The following is a 16,712-nucleotide window of genomic DNA, read 5'->3' on the forward strand; positions in this document are numbered from 1 at the left end:
TTGAATTTTGTATTGGTGAGTGGCAAGACTGATTGAAACCGTGTGCATAATCTTTACCACACAAATGCAGACATTGTCTGAATGATGCTACTTGGAAGGGACATTTTACTCCTTGGGGGCGAGGGGGGCATTAAGCAGCTTCTATTACACCCCTTGGATCTTTAGGTTCAACATGATGATAACATAAACCTATTTTCTTCAGGTATATTGGTGGATGCCTTTAATGCAGAGGTTGCACAAGGCTAAACGCCGGGATGGACAAGGCTAAACGCCTTGGTATGTTTCCCCATCCATTTTTTTAAGATTGGCATGGTTCTCTGGATTAGGGTCCTGAAAATTCTAAAGGTAGTTCTCCAGCTCTGGGATAATTTACTCATGCTTGTTGGAGACCCCAATGATTCGAATTTGCAAAAAGAACAAGAGTTTATCAAGTAGCCTAGACACTAAATTTGAGTTGGTCAGCATTCAATCTTGGCTGTCTAACAATAATGTTTTATCAAAGTGCTATAAAATGATCATTGGGTGGGGTTAAGGCAGAGATCGATGTTGCTCACAGTCTTGTTGGTTTAAATGACCACCTGGTTGTCTCGATACTTATTTTTGCTGTCAACACATGACTCTTTGCAGGAAATAAAAACTCACTTGTCTTTTGGTAAATGTTTTTGAAGCTACTGTCTGGTATGATTGGGAGGATAGCTCAGGTGCAACGCGCTCGTCTTGGAAACAAGACAATGTGAAGCATCACAGGTTCAAGCCCCGGGTCCGCCATTAGACAGCTCTGGTCATTAAGCGTGTTATAAATATTTTGGTAAATGTTTTTGAAAGCTCGTGTGTGGTATGCTTGGGAGTATAGCTCACGGGCAAAGCGCTTGTCTTGGAAGCAAAACAAGGCAAAGCAACACAGGTTTGATCCCCAGGTCCACGCATAGAAACCACTGGGTATTAAACGTGTTATAAATAACCCATTACATTACAAGCTTACTGTGTTTATTATCATTACTGTGCTACTGCATTTATAATCATTACCATAATGGTGTGCAGGCCATGGAATGTGAAGAGCCTACAGGCTCTAGGTTGGTCAGTTGAACTCGACTTTCAGGATGGTAGCCTGCATGGGGATCCTTCGTTCTCCCATTGTTGGTGCTATTCTGTGCTGCTCCCCTGCATGTATGTGTGTTCTGTGTCTTGTGCATACTCTTTTCTTATCTTATTTATGTTCTGGAGGAGATGCAGTTTGTCTGCCAATGGTGTGGTTGTTTGCCAAATGGTTGAGTGTCTAAAATACCGGTGTGATTGACTCCCTGGTTTGTTTGAATTCGCTATACACTCACCCAAGTTCCCTCATGTTCTGTGATTAGTCCTTTGATTTTTAGTGTGTTTAGTCAAGTACAAAAAGCTTGGACATAAAGAGTGTACTTGGGAGTGGCAGTCCCATGACCTGGAGCCGACAGCTCCAGGTAAATGGAGATTCAGTGTCTATGATGGTTGAGAGCGTGGATTAGATTGCTTTTTAGAGGGTTTCTGCAGGAGTGTGGCAGACTCATGGTCTGTAGTGTGGCAGCCTGGGACGGAAGGTGTATTGTTGGGATGAGTGTGTAGTTAAGTGCCTCTAGTTTGTTGATGTAAGTTTTGAGTAAGTCTAAAAGCGGATGCAAGGTCTTTTTCTGTGTATGTGTGGATGATATATATATAACCTAAGTGAATGTCATCTTCATTTTTGATTTATGGGACAGGAGATGCGTAGTATGCTTACTGTATTTGTTATCTTTACTGTGCTACTGCACTTATAATTATTACCAGCATGTTGTGCAGGCCATGGAATGTGAAGAGCCTACATGTTCTAGGTTTCTCAGTTGAACTAGACCTTCGGGATGGGAGCTAGTCCTGGTTATGGAGCCCAGCCTTCCCTTTCCATGGCAGCCATCTCAGAAAAGGATTTTCCTTCCTATAGCGGTTGGTTCCTAAAGGAACCTTTTGTACTTTTTTATTTTTTTGCAGGAGAGGTCAGAAAGTAAGGTGGGGATGGAAATAAGGGAAGAGGCACCAACTACTAATATTGATGGGCAGGTGGACAGGAGAAGATGTTGCACGTGTGTTACATCTAAGGTAGGTAGGGAACAGTGTTTCTCATGCTCCTTGATTACAGCTTCAAAACCACTTTGAAATTTCTACCCCTACAGCGTGATGTGTTGCAGTATATACAGAGGACTGTTGTCTTCGAAAGATATGGATCAACAGCCTCTTTTATCGCTTGCAAGGTAGCTTGTGGGATTTTGTGTCTCACAGAAATAGGCTGTGTGGTTACAGTATTGGTTGAGGAAGATGAGGTGGAGGAAGACAGCCTAGTACTTGCTAAGAAAGGAACAACCTTTCTGAGATTATTGCGGTGGTTGGATTTGGTGTGGTGGCGCATGGAGGAGGTCCCATAGGAGTAGTGTCCAGGTAGTCCGCGACCGAGTACACACAGTGCATTTTACTTTAGTAGCTTTATCCTTTGGTACAAAGTGTCATTGATGACATCACTGACGACATCACATATGAAATTAATTTTGATGAAATGTCCCTACAAGGGGTTGTGTTTATAATGTTGGTAACAAGGTGTCATGGGTGATCGAGAGACCTGTCATGAATAAAGAGTAAACAGGTATTCTTGGTCTATGCCCTCCATGCTGTCGGACCTCGTACTCATCAGCATTAGACTCATACCAAGCCTCATGTAATTCAGAAAGGAACTCAAGTTCCTTCTCTTCAAGGAGCACATTCTTCACGGACCCAAGACAAGAGACCCCTAACCCACCTGCCAGCCAACCCCACATTGCCCCTAATTACTGCACCTGTTACTTAAATGTGTGTACCACAGTCATACTGTTTTTAGTGCCCCCTTACCTGTATTCCTATTAACCCATTGTTGCACAGCACTCCACTGCTTCACCCACAAGTGAAAGGGTGTTAGTCAAATCAATGGTTCATAATGTCACCCAGAAAGAACAGATCAGTGTATGCTTTTCACCAACTGGGCTGCTGAGTTGTTGCTTCAAACTATGAATACAGACATTTTCCTGTAAACAGTGGGAAATTCAAATTCATTTTTCTCTTTAAAATTCATTGCTCATCTGTGGGTCAAAATCTCACGACTCTCGTGAATTTTCTTTTTTTTCTGTGATGGCTATAGGGTCATGAGGGCAGGCGATATTGAATGAGTTGCAATTATGCCCAGTAATAAAGGCCCTTGAGAATATGTTTTTGTCTAGCTTTCCCAGGAAAGTGTTTGCATTAACAGATTATCGTCCAAGAGTCCGGGGGCTTGCTGAATGAATAGGTCTCCTTGTAATGCATGACTGTTCTCGGATCATATACAGTTTCACCTTGCAATGCGCATCCCTAAATTGTGTGTTGTGAAATCAACTTCTATAGGTCTGGATTCCCAGTCACAACCTCTGGTTCTACCTATCTTTAGAAATGTATGAATATGGTAATTACAGCACTTCGTTTGTTCTAAGTTTTTAACCCAGTATGATGAAGGAATTTGCTAGGTTGGGAATTGAGATGTCATTTCGCCAATTGACTTTGGTGTTTATAGCTTTTTGCTGATTGGATGTGTGTCATTAGTGTGCCACACAGCACACTAGACTGAGCTGAACCCCCTAGTTTCTTTGTAAAGTCATTGGAAGCTCTAATAAGAACCCTTCTTTTATAAAAAAAAAAAAAAAAAGGTTGACACCTATGCGCAAGTGTACATAGAATAAACTGCCGCAGAAGTGCTGCACTCCCTGCACTGTTGACATTTCCTGTACATTCCATGTTCACTTTTGACGAGCTCCTTTTAGTTTGTGACCTATTTCATCTTGAGGGCCATTATTATATTCGGATGGAATGCTCGCAGCCGAATAGACATCGTTCCATCGGCAGCGTCACTGCTTATTCCCAGCATATGTCTGAAACTGAGCATAGATCAGCCAAACTGGCACATTGTATTACAGAGTAACATTAAAACAATGCACCTGCAGGTGAGCATAACCATGATTTGCATAATACTCGTACGTAAGCATCAAAAGGGAACTTAATGTGAACATGTCTTCTGTTCTACAGCTATGATGTCATATTTGCCGGCGGCCCCGAAGAGCTGTTGGACAAGTTTCATGAGGCCAACAACAAAGTGGTTTTTGGCGCAGAAAGTCTAGTGTGGCCGGATAAAAGATTGGCAGACAAATACCCATTCGTCCGAAGTGGAAAACGTTTCTTGAGTTCTGGAGGTAAGCACGTGTTTAAGGCACACCATACCTTAACAATTGCTATTTAAACATTTCCTGTTACCGTAATGAAAGGATTAAGCATCCTTGCGGGTACTATAATGGTTCCAACAGCCATAATTCAACAGGATTACTTTACGCAATTCACAGGAACACCTTTACTTGGAACCCTCTCTGGACATTCATAAACCTCAGACATACATACATACATACATATTTCTTCTGGCTTTCGGCTTGCGACTAATGGAACATACGAATCAGGTAAATTAGACACATTTTGTTCTAACCATGGCATTCACTGGAAATAATCGAAACGCAGCGTGGGCTTATCTCTTCATGAACAGGAAAACACCCGTGAGCATATCCTTGCAAGATTTATTGAAGTTCCGTGCAGTTGGACCAGTGGTCGAAGTGTATGAAAAGAAGTAGTGGAACTATGTTCCCTGCTGGCCTGCACCCACTCCCCACAAACCCCATCACCATGACCCCTCCTACAAACAATACACCCCCCCCCCCAAACACTTGTACCTGCTGTTTAAGGGAACGTTCAGTGCAGAGCACTGAAAGTGCAAGTTTCAACTTCTTCCTACACTTTTATTTTAAAACAAAACCGTTCCGGAACGTTTTCTTTTTAAAATAAAAGTATAGGAGCTGTCAAAGGTCATTCTAAAAAGTAGAGGAGCACCGCTCCCGCTCGCTCCCGCTCACTTCAACCACTGAGTGGGACACTATGGTGGAAACACTTCCCAATCAACATCCGGTCCCTGTGGCCCAACTTCATTAAACATTCCCGAAATAATATGGATCCCACTCTAATTTTAAGGTACATTCGGGGTGGTGGGGGCAGGGGGGTTTTCAAGATCCCAAAAACCATTCCCCATTTACATTCCCATAAGGATTGTTGTAGAACAAAAAAGTCTGGATGGATACACAGCAATCTTGCATGAGGAGTGTGTTGGCACAATGTCCGTGGGGTAGGGTCACAGGCATGCCCAGCAGGCCTTTGGGATAGAGGTACCGTATTTGTGGCATTGCCTTGCCCAGTGGAAACAGAATGTTGGGTCAGTGTGCCGCACGTACAATCACTGTGCCAGGACATGGCCACAGGCCATTACTATCAGGCACTGCAGGTAAGGTCACAGTGCTAAATGGCAGTGGCACTTTTTTTGTAATTTATAGTTCTAAAGTGCATGAACACCAAAGGCAAATTGGCGCTAAGGATACCAGCAGAACAACAGGAAATCAGAAACAGAGGCGGCTAACACAAGTATGTTTTTAACAAGCGTCGAAACTGAAGATGATTTTCAGTGGCCATAACAGTAAGTGGTAAAAAGTTCCATAACTTGGCCGCAGAGACAGAAAATGAGCGGCCACTGTACCTGGCTAGACGAAACTGAGGGGTCGAAATCAACCAGGAATTTTGAGAGTGCAGCGAGCGAGTGGGGCAATTACGGTGAAAACATGTCCTGCAAGTACTCTGCACCCTGACCATAAAATGCCTGGTGCTCTATACAAAATGACTTAAACGAGATGCACTTAAGAAACAGTCAGTCAATGCAAAGAGCGAAGCACAGGGGAGATATTAGACCCAGAAGGGGTATCAGTGGCCACATGAGCTTCCAGATTTTGAAGGAGCTGAAGACGATTAGTAAGATAGAGTGGTTGTGCTAGAAAAAGAGAATTACAATAGTCGATGCGACTCAGAACAAGCGCTGTAACGACAGAGGCCCGAAGATGGAAGAGAAGGAAAGGTAAAACTTTCTGCAATTATTTTTAACTGAAAATGGCCAGTATGACAGACAGCACTGACCTGTGCCTCAGTAGATAAAGATGCAGAAAACTTAAACTCAAGATTTTTCACCACAGATACAGGGGTGGGAAGCAGGCCAAGTTCCCGAGGCCAAAATGAAGAAGTCCAAAAATGGGACAGAGAAGAAGAAAGAGAAGGGGAACCAACCACCAGGACTCTCCGTCGTCTCCCCATTTGATTTCAGCCAATTGCTGCTCATCCATCCCGCGAACACTGCCAAGCAACCCGTATGCCAAAAAGTTGTGTCCGGCTGTGAATAATGAAGCCGGACAATGATCTGAGTGTCATCATCATAGGAGTAGCAGCGAAGACTGCTGGAGCGGACGAGGCTAGCAAAAGGCTGGATGTAGACATTGAATAATAACATAGGGGATAAGGCATAATCACTGTTTCGAAGTGATAGCAGGAGCCAGGCACAAAAACAGAGCTTGTCAACTTCTAAGATAGTCCGGGGATTTTGGGCCATGGGCTAACATAGCAAGGCACTCTGGCAAGACAGGGTTTGCCAGAAACAAGCCCTGCCTTGTTCCAGCCCAATTCCTCCCTGGCTGGGACGCTACCGCATAGGTTGAGTCAGGTGAGAGCCAGTGGTCCACAGGAGGAGAATGCAGCCGACTCACAAAAAAAATGCACTGGCATGTAGAAAATAGGCTTCACAGAGCCCATGCAAAACACCAAGGAGATGGCAAGTCAGTGGCCACTAAAATGTAACTATGTGCTTATCACTCACTAGTTAGTATATTGTTGCCTTGTACAGGACATGGGACACACCACCCAAAAGCAGAACAAAGGATCTGCGCAAATGCACACACTGATATCATTATCTGTCTATCATGTCAGTGTGTGCCTGTGTCTTATCAACTTTGTTCTTTATTCCTGAATCTGGCACAAGGGATTTTCCCTGGTGCCAGTAATAGCCAATACAACTTGTCAGCACAGCCAGCTCCAGCAGTTTGTGCCAGTGGCCAGACATTTTGAGTTTTGGTTATTAGGTGGCTCTAAAGCATCGCCTAGAAGCCAAAACTATTGCAATGGGGGATACTAGAAGGGAGGTGGGATATGAGGAGGGATACACATCTTGTGGGTGTGGTTTTCTTATTTATCTAGCAATTGACTGCCCGTGGCATGCTAATGCCTATGGCCATTCCCATCCACTTCCTCTCACTCCCCGCCCACAACACATTTTCCCGTGATCTCTTTGAGCTAGCTTTTTCCAGTGGTAACATCAAACATTGTGCTATAGTGCCTGCCATGGTTATTTCAAAGCAATCTTCGTAGAGGTAATGGCTTAATTCGAGCTTTAACTATGTCATTGGTCTAATAAAAATGTTTTAACCAAGTGTGCCTTCACCCACTTGATTTATAAGCAGTACTTGTGTCCTTGCTTGGAAGTCGTTTTAAAAACAAGAATTGATAAAGACCACCGTTTTTTCTTGTTTATAGGTATTGGATGGGCCTTTTTCAGGCCCTGCTATCCTATGCACAGGTACTTGAACCATTTTGCAGCAACTACCATAAAGGATCAGTTAGTACTCCTATGGCAGTGCCATGGCAAAAACCTATCCCATATCTAATGCCTACGCAAAAGTTGGAATTGCCAATGCTTGTTCGGAAGTGCAGTTGAGGAGGAGGTGCATTGCGCTGAAAGGAAAATGCTTTTATTGCATGAGTAAGCAGCAAGAAGGGGCTCCTAAAAGTGTGGGCCATACACCCCTTTTACCCATGCATTAATTTCTTGCTTGGCATGATTTGCCATGTCTCTTGAAAACAATTCAAAAGAAATATAGAAAAAGATGTCTTCCTGTAATGATCTCTTACTGAAAGTCCTCTGTGATGTGTCATAATGGCATTCTTGCATGACAAAACGTGGGCCTGATGCTCTGGCCGTGCAGGGAATATAATAACTGTCCGTTTGCCCCATATGGCTGGCATATTTGAGAATTCCCGAGTTAGGCACTCCGAGGACTAAGCAGCAACTCGACCCTGGCTTGACTAGTGCCACACATAACCTGTTAACCTACCAAGTAACCACTCACAGGCAACCCCCGGCCCAGAACTCTGCAGCAGGTGGGCTGGGGACTAGGACCTTGTGCCAATGACACCCCAACAGTAAAATCTCTCCACTGATGCCTGAGCGACTTAAATCATTCTCCAAGTCTCCTGTTCCTCATTGAACCTTCTTTGACGAAGCAGACACATAGACTTCTTTTCAGATATGTTATATCTTGCATCTGTCCACATGGATCCTATGACAAACAAAGGTCCTCCTAAAAATTGAAAACCAAAAGCCCCCTCCTCCCCCACTCGATCCCCAGACAGCGTCCTTTAACTATTCAGCAGCAACTCAATCACAAGGCCTTCAGAAAAGCCCTTGGAGCACCCCGAGAAGCCTGACAGTATCTGCCTTGTTGTTTATAGCCTTGCCACGCTTTCCATCCACACCCAAGTGTCACAATTCCCCTTTCCTGTGACTGGGCACATAAAGCATTGTAACATTCCTAGATGTATCAATTTGTTCATTGGTGTACTCCTTCGGTCCTTCAAAAAAGCCTTTGTCCCTTTTCCCCCTGCCAAGTTTCCCAGTTCCATGTGTGACACCTGAGCCAGTCCCAAATTGTGTTTCCAATTGCATGCTGGAACATGTAGTTTGGTTTTTCCCATTGTAAGGATGGGTCTACAAGTCCCAACATGCAGTGGGGGAAAACACGGGACTGGCTTAAGGAGTCCGGCATGGGAAGTGGGCAACTTGGCAGCTAGGCTTGTTATGTCGGTTTGTAATTCTTTTTTCACGTGTAGTTTTTATGAACAGATGCCATTTTAAGATGCTTTGGGCAAGTATCTGTAATGAAATCAATCTCATCTCGCTGCACTGAATGACGTCACCTGTGCTGCCGACTCGCTTGTTAGAAGCTCCAATGGGGACACCGCCTGTGGCAGCCACGTGTACTGAGCTCCTCCCTCCTACCCCCCTACCAAGCCCTGGTTATGCATGCTCTGCTCTTCTTATGTTTCAGGGTTCATTGGCTACATGTCAGCGATTAAGAAGATTGTTGAACAATGGGACCTTCAAGATAACGATGACGACCAGCTTTTTTACACCAAAATCTACATTAACCCGCTGCAGAGGGTATGTAGTCAGCGTTATAATTTTTGCATAATAAATGCAAAGGGGGCAAAACAGAACCAGAGTGTGTCTTTGTTTAATGACAACATTTATTATCGCTGCTATATCGTCAAACACGTGTTACATTTTAATGCATCACAGACTTGGGGTGTTGCTAGGTCTGGAAAGATCCAGGGCTATGCTAATTTTGGGACTGTCGGGGCTGGGGGCTATCTAGACTTTTTGGTTGTAACCCCCGACCTTCTCTCCGGGGCTACAACCAAAAGACCTGGGGCTATAGCCCCCCACCCCCAGCAACGCCTCTGTCACAGACATTTGGTAAAATTTACATTCATTTGCGCTCGGTCCAAGAGACCACGTATCCCCAGCCCTTAAGACACTGCACTGGCTTCCAGTAGCCCGTAGGGTAGCTTTCAAAACCTTATGCCTCTCCCATCGAGCACTGCATAAAACTGGACCGCAATATCTTCAAGACAAGCTAATACCTTATCACCCCACTCGCACCCTAAGATCAAGCTCAGCCGGCCTCCTAGTAATCCCTAAGACAAACTCAGCCAGGTTAGGCGGATCATCATTCTCAGCCCTAGCCCCAACCCTATGGAACTCGCTCCCACCCCACATCCGCCTAACTGAAGACTTAACGGCCTTCCGCAAACTACTGAAAACCTGGCTCTTCCGCTAAAACTAACCAGCAATTGACCGGAAGCAAGAAATGTACAACTAAATAAAATCGAATGTAAACCATAAGACAAACAGTACCAAACGAGTAATGTAGATCAAAACAGTGAAGTGGATAATAGGAATAAATCATCAGTAAACTAGGAGATCTGAATCGATGAAATGATCTTAATGAATGAGGAGGGAACTTAATGAATGACATAGACGAAATATCCAGAATGGATGTAGCTTATAGAACAGATGAACACACTAAGTGGAAGGGTGCGAGAGTGGTAGAATAGACGACTAGAAAGATCAAATGAATATAGTGACCAGAGGAAATAGATGAACATACTAGAGCCAATGAGTATACAGAGTGGTTTGTGTGCGGAGAATGGACGAGCGTGTAGAGATGATGAGTACGTGTAGAGTTGACGAAAATGCGAAAACAGAAAAGCGAACAGAACACAGGAGGGCGTAGAACAGTCGACTAATCCGAACGGACGAACGTATAGACTGGATGGACGTCTGACCAGACGAATGTGTAAGAGTGAACGAGCATGTAGAGAGAACAAGCGAGGAGGGCGGATGAGCATGGAGAGCGGAGGAGCGTGGAAATCGGATGAGTATGGAGTTTGGATGAGCGTGGAAATCGGATGAGCATGAAGAGCGGATGGGTGTGGAGCGTGGAGAGCGGATAAGCGTGGAGAGCGGATGAGTGTGGAGAGCGGATGAGTGTGGAGAATGGATGAGTGTAGAGAGCGGATGAGTGTGGAGAGCGGATGAGTGTGGAGAGCGGATGAGTGTGGAGGGCGGATGAGTGTGGAGAGCGGATGAGTGTGGAGAGCGGATGAGTGTGGAGGGCGGATGAGTGTGGAGAGCGGATGAGTGTGGAGACCGGATGAGTGTGGAGAGCGGATGAGTGTAGAGAGCGGATGAGTGTGGAGAGCGGATGAGTGTGGAGAGCGGATGGGTGTGGTGAGCGGATGAGTGTGGAGTGCGGCATGGTGTGGAGAGCGGATGAGGGTTCTGAAACAGACGAATATGTGGAGCGGACGTAGGAGTGGCGCGGATGAGCTGATGGAGCAGATGATTGTGCGAAAAGGTGAATGGGAGGTGTCGGGTGAGTTTGTGGAGTGGATGTTGTGTGTGGAGCGGATGAGTGTTTGGTGCGGATGAATATTGTGGAGCGGATGAGTGTGTGAAGCGGATGAAAGTGTGGTGCGGATGAGTGTTGTGAAACAGATGAATGTGTGGAGCGAACTAATACACAGTGCGGATGAGTGTCTGGAACGGATGGACACGCAGAGCAGACGAGTAATTTTGTCAAGCCAACGAGTAGTATGTTGTGCCGATGTGTGGGTGGACCGGGTGATCGAGTATCTAGACTGAACGAGTGTCTAGACCGAACAAGTGTGTAGACTGAACGAGTGTGTAGACTGGACGAGTGTGTAGACTGGACGAATGTGCGGAGCGGACGAATGTGCGGAGCGGACGAATGTGTAGAGCGGACGAATGTGTGGAGCGGGCGAATGTGTGGATCGAGTGTCTAGACTGAACGAGTGTCTAGACTGGACGAGTGTGTAGACTGGACGAATGTGCGGAGCGGACAAATGTGCGGAGCGGACGAATGTGCGGAGCGGACGAATGTGTGGAGTGGACGAATGTGTGGAGCGGACGAATGGGTGGAGTGTATATGGAGCGTAAGAATGTATGTGGTGCTGATGAGTCTGTGGAGCGGACGAGCGTACGGAGCTGATGGATTTGTAGAGCGGATGAGTATGCTGAACAGAGCAGTATGCTGAATGGATGAGTATGTGGAGCTGACGAATAGTATGTTGAGCGTATCAGTGAGTAGTCTGGATGAGTGTGTAGACAAGATGAGTGTGTAGATCAAATGAGCGTACCAAACAGATGTGTATAGAGAGGGTTGCCAGTGAATTCGTCGAAAAAAATTGGTCGACCAGACAAATGGTCGAATCAAATTGGTCGAAAACCATTTCGTCAAATTTTTTTTTTTTCTATTTTAACCCTTTTTTTTTTTTTTTTTTGGGGGGTGTCCCCCCCCAAACCCCTTTTTTTCTCTAAAAACCCATTTTTTAACAAAACGAAAACCCAAAAAATAAATATATAAATAAAAAAAAATTTTCGCCGAAATGGTTTTCGACCAAATTGCGTCGACCAAATTGCAGTCGACCAGTTTTTTTTCGACGAGTTGACTGGACACCTATAGAGAGCGGTTGGGTATACAGAGCAGATGAGTGTGTAGGCAGACAGGAGTTCATGCGCTGGGTAGACTGGAGTGCGTGCACAAGAAGGACAGGAGTGCACACGTATGGAACACATAAGAGCATGCGTGAGGCACACTGGAGAATGAAGGATAATCTTGAGCACGCAAGGTGAACCAGAGTACATGAATAGGTCGAGCAGGCATGAATGTGTAGGACAATCCTGAACGCCTGAAATGAACAAAAATGAATAGAACGGACCTGCCCGCTCGGAACTGCGTGACATACATAATATGCTTTGGAATGCAGGGAACATTTGAAAAAGAATATATATCATAACACACCCCACGCTTACTCTCTCCCTTACACCATCACTCAACTAGAACACAGAGATACTATGACACCATTCGGTATAACTGTTCTCATATCTACATCTCCCGCTCACTCCACAACACTCTAAGTAAACATTGCTGGTTTCACCCCCCCCAGCCAGGCGTTCTCCTCAGGCCTAACGCAGCCACATTCGTCCTGGATAAAGCCGGCCAGAACGAACACATACTCCAGATCTCTCAACCACCACTCCTGCCTTTAAGAAGCAGCTACCACTTGAATTCCGCCCCAGCTGCACACATACCTGGTGCGCACGCGCACCTTTTGACTCTCTCTTCTCTCTCTACTGACCCGAACTTCGGTTCCCGAGGGCGTTCAACCTACCAGCACCATCAGACCATACCAATGGTATATAAGGCGCTATATAAATGCAAAATAACATAACATAACATAACATAACAATGTGTTCATAATTACATGCAGTCCTAGCACAGCGTTTCACTCTGTACCTGCTCACACTGAACCTCTTTCATCAATGCACGAAATGCAAAATGGGTTGGGCTGGTGCCCTGCTCTCTCCTCCCTCACAGAGGAATACTCCCTCTGCAGAACCCATTCTTCAACTAGTGTTCAGAACACACAGTACTGGAGCCTGCATACAGAAACCACCAGTTTTGCAGCTTTTCAAACTGGTATACATGTCCTGCATTTTACAGACAGCTCTTTATTAGGGTGAATATTCTAACCAATCAAAACAGAAGAGTCCATTATTTGCTTAAAAGGTTTTCTTTTATGAATCACTATAAGACATGTTTAACATTTAAAATTGTGGACATTTCATTGTTCCCATAATGCTCTTTGCTTTTATGCAAATCGGCAGGATTGGGTTCTATAGAGAGATACTGGGGATCATTCTGAACCTGCCAGTCTGGAAACAACGGTGCCAGTAATCTTACCGGCACCGTTGTTTCCGGACCGACATATTACAGGTCTGCATGCCGGAGCCGCTGTGCCCGACATGGCGGACCCTGCCGGACACAGCGGCCATGGTAAGCAGACCTTCACGGAAGCCCCGGCACCAGTAATAAGAGTGCCGGGGCTTCCGTGTTCCCCAGAGTTCTACGGGACTCTATGGGAATCGGGAATGACAATTTACCGGCGCCTGACTTTCCAGAACGCCAAGGTTGTATTCCCCCAGTGTTACCGGCAAGTCAGGCGCCGGTTAATGTTTACAGGTCTGGCGGCAACCCACCGGAATACTGGCACGGTTACCGCCAGCCCCATGAGGCCCGTGTTTTTCTGCAACGTGGTCCTGCCCCCACCTTTTCAAAGACCCGCCCCTCCTAAAAAGTGAGCTTTCCCCAATACATTTTTTCCATTTCCAGCACTACCTTTCATGTGGCCTTCTGTTTCCAAACTTGTGCTCTTTAAGGGGCCTTCCACACGTGCCTGGATTTGAAGGCCTCACTGCTGCGCTTGTCACGCTTCCTAAGTTGTTGTGCTTATTTTCCGTCATAATATTTAGTGTATTCCTTGCTAGGATCAGAGGCGCGTGTCTTGTTTATAAAATGGTAGCTGTGCAACATTGTTTGGACGTGACTTATTCAAACAAAGCAAGCAGGGATTTGCTTAATAAATGTGTGGGTTCTGTGAAATCTCCAATAGTCTACAAAGCAGTACAGACTTTTTTCTTACCCAGGTTGCAACGCAATGTGTCTCTACCACCTAAATAGTGAATGCAATTCTTTAAATGACATATCTTGAACAATTAAAGGAAAGGCTGGATCATAGTTGTAAAACGTGCGTGTGTTCCTGTAATGTGAAATGATACTTGCTATTTTATTTGTTTTCTAGGAGCGCATTAACATCACTTTGGATCACAAGTGCAGGATTTTCCAGAATTTGAACGGAGCTGTTGGTATGGCTTTAGCAGGAGCATTAAACACATGTTTTGTTTTGTTCAATGCCACTTTGCTGCTGTGCCTATACATTGCAAGCACAATGCCATTTAGAGGTATGGCTACATAGTAAGGCAGGGCTAGCTGGTAATCACCCGAGTGTATATTACAATCTATCAATGTGTGAGCACGTTGGAAAATGTGCGCAGTTTGCCTGCAGAGCGATTAATCTCTGCAATAGTGCTTTCTCGGAGATAAAGTGCTTTCTCGGAGCTAAAGACACGACCTGAACTGGAGGGGATGCTTACAGGGCTTTTCCCAGCACGTATGTGAGGTCGCCTCTGATCCAGGGACGGATCCTCTCACAATTGCACTCCCCAAGGCAAGAGCTTTACTTTCATTTGGTGTGGTGTGGCAGGGCGTGGGGCGGGCTCAGGGGACTGCATAATCCCGACAGGATGCTTTCAGGCCTCTATCTCACTTATTGTAGCCCAAACAGAAGCGCTAATTAAAGTTAAGGCTGGGACGGTGACAGAAGCATTTCCGGTGATTGGGCCTTTAGGGCCCGCCACCTGGAATACACTGCACGCTGCGAATCCTTGAGTTTTCTGACGCCGGCACCCATGAGTTTTGGGTGAGCCACAGCATACATGGCAAGCCTGTGCAGGGGGGCCCTGGCTATGCTTCTGCAGGACATATGCCCATCTATTTATGAACAAGGCCTCTGTATGTTGGAGGGACCTGTCGCATGGGGTGTGTTGCATCCTACTCTGACTCCTTTGTGAATCAGGGGCTTGGTGTTAAATATCATATTTATTTTGTTTTGAGCCGTTGTTGGGATCTAGTCGATCTTGTAATGTCTCTGTGGAGGTCCTCCAAAGCACCTAGCACAATGTGCACTAAATTAAACCAACGTGCGCGGCTGCTCAGTAGCCCCCTTGCTGTCTGTTCCACCTGCCTTAGCAGTGAGGTCTTCCGCAGATCCGCCTCACACAGACCATGCAGTTCAGAGCCTCCTGCAGCTGCGCCCATTGCAATTTGAGACCTAGGGAGTTTATCCCCTGAGCAGTTGGTAGTCCTTCTCCTTTGGACAGTATGCCATCCTTAGTGAAATGCTGTGAATATGCTGCACCTAAACCGCAGGGTCTTAGATGAGTGAATCTGGGACGACCCATACCTAAGTCTCCTGTCAGTCTAAACACTTTCTGAGATGGGAATACATGAGTTTGGTGTGTGAGTGGTCTGTTTTCTTGACCACTCCTGAATGCAGGTGCCATTAATTCATGGAATAGCACATACATACTATTGAAAAAGGATGCCTGGGCCATCTTGGTAAGGTATGGTATATAATTGCTTACTATATAGTGGGTTATTTATAACGTGCTTAATACCCAGGGGGTTCTAAGCGTGGACCCGGGGATCAAACCTGTGTTGCTCTGTATCACCTTGCTTCCAAGGCAAGTGTGTTGCTCCTAAGCTATCCTCCCGAGACTGGTATGATAGAGAGACTTATAAAGTGCATCATCCACCTTGAAAAGGCACAAAGGTGCTGAAGAATGTTCAGCGAAGGTTAGTGAGGGAATAGAGAGGTCTTCAATCTCTCTCTGAACTTCAGATGGTCACAGATGAAGGCGGAGGGCAGTAGGCAGTCCATTCCATGGTTTGGTTGCCTGGCCAGAAAAAGAACGGCCTCCCCATCTTTCATATCTAAATCTAAGCATCGTAAAATGGAGTCTGGAAGGTTGGTAGCATTGGAACCAATTCCTGAAAAAAGGGGGGCAGTGTTGTAAAAATCTTTAAGCATTAAAAAGAGCACCTTAAACTTAGCCTGTTGATTGATAGGGAGCCAGTGCAGTGTATGTAAGGAAGAGGAGATGTGGTCTCTATGACCCAAGTGTAAGAGAAGCCTTGCAGCCGCATTCTGAATCATGTGTAGTCTGTTGATAGCCCATTTAAGAAGACCCCGGTAGATTGCATTGCAATAGTCCAGTTGCTACAAAAGCATTAAGCAGTTGCAACCTTTAGCAGAAAGTGAAGTAGCCCAGAAATCTCCACATTGAACACTGACGGTAAAAGCAAGAACTGGCAACCTTGAAAATGTGGCTATCTAAAGGAAGAGCCAGATCCAGCCAGACACCCAGATTCATAACCTTAGAGGCAGATGCAGGTCAGTCTCCGAGCACCTCCGTTCAGAACTTAATTAAACATAACTCAGACCCCAGAACTCCCTCTGAGTTACCAAGCAGCTGATTTGACAGAGGTGGCGAGGATAGCAGATTTTCCGGTTTTGATATATTGATCTTTAGACGATTGAGGTCCATCCACAGGCCAACCTATTTCAGACAGTCCTTAAGACCTCCTGTAGCAGTTCTTCAACATGGAAAATCAGTGGGGTCTCTTCTGCGTAAAGTTAGA

The 16,712-nt window shown here is 45.5% G+C and overlaps 1 protein-coding gene across 2 annotated transcripts in view; it reads left to right on the top strand.

The window, feature by feature from the left end:
- Positions 1-16,712, top strand: part of PLOD2 (procollagen-lysine,2-oxoglutarate 5-dioxygenase 2) — a 517,076-nt gene that overhangs the window by 325,154 nt on the left and 175,210 nt on the right. For both annotated transcript variants that reach the window (XM_069618251.1, XM_069618250.1), the window contains exons 4-6: positions 4,090-4,253; positions 9,075-9,187; positions 14,254-14,317. In XM_069618251.1, coding sequence (XP_069474352.1) covers positions 4,090-4,253; positions 9,075-9,187; positions 14,254-14,317 — 341 coding nt within the window. The remainder of the gene's footprint in view (positions 1-4,089; positions 4,254-9,074; positions 9,188-14,253; positions 14,318-16,712) is intronic.

The sequence above is a fragment of the Ambystoma mexicanum genome, chromosome 10 (assembly GCF_040938575.1).
Source record: "Ambystoma mexicanum isolate Mex_15411 chromosome 10, UKY_AmexF1_1, whole genome shotgun sequence".
NCBI lineage: Eukaryota > Metazoa > Chordata > Amphibia > Caudata > Ambystomatidae > Ambystoma > Ambystoma mexicanum.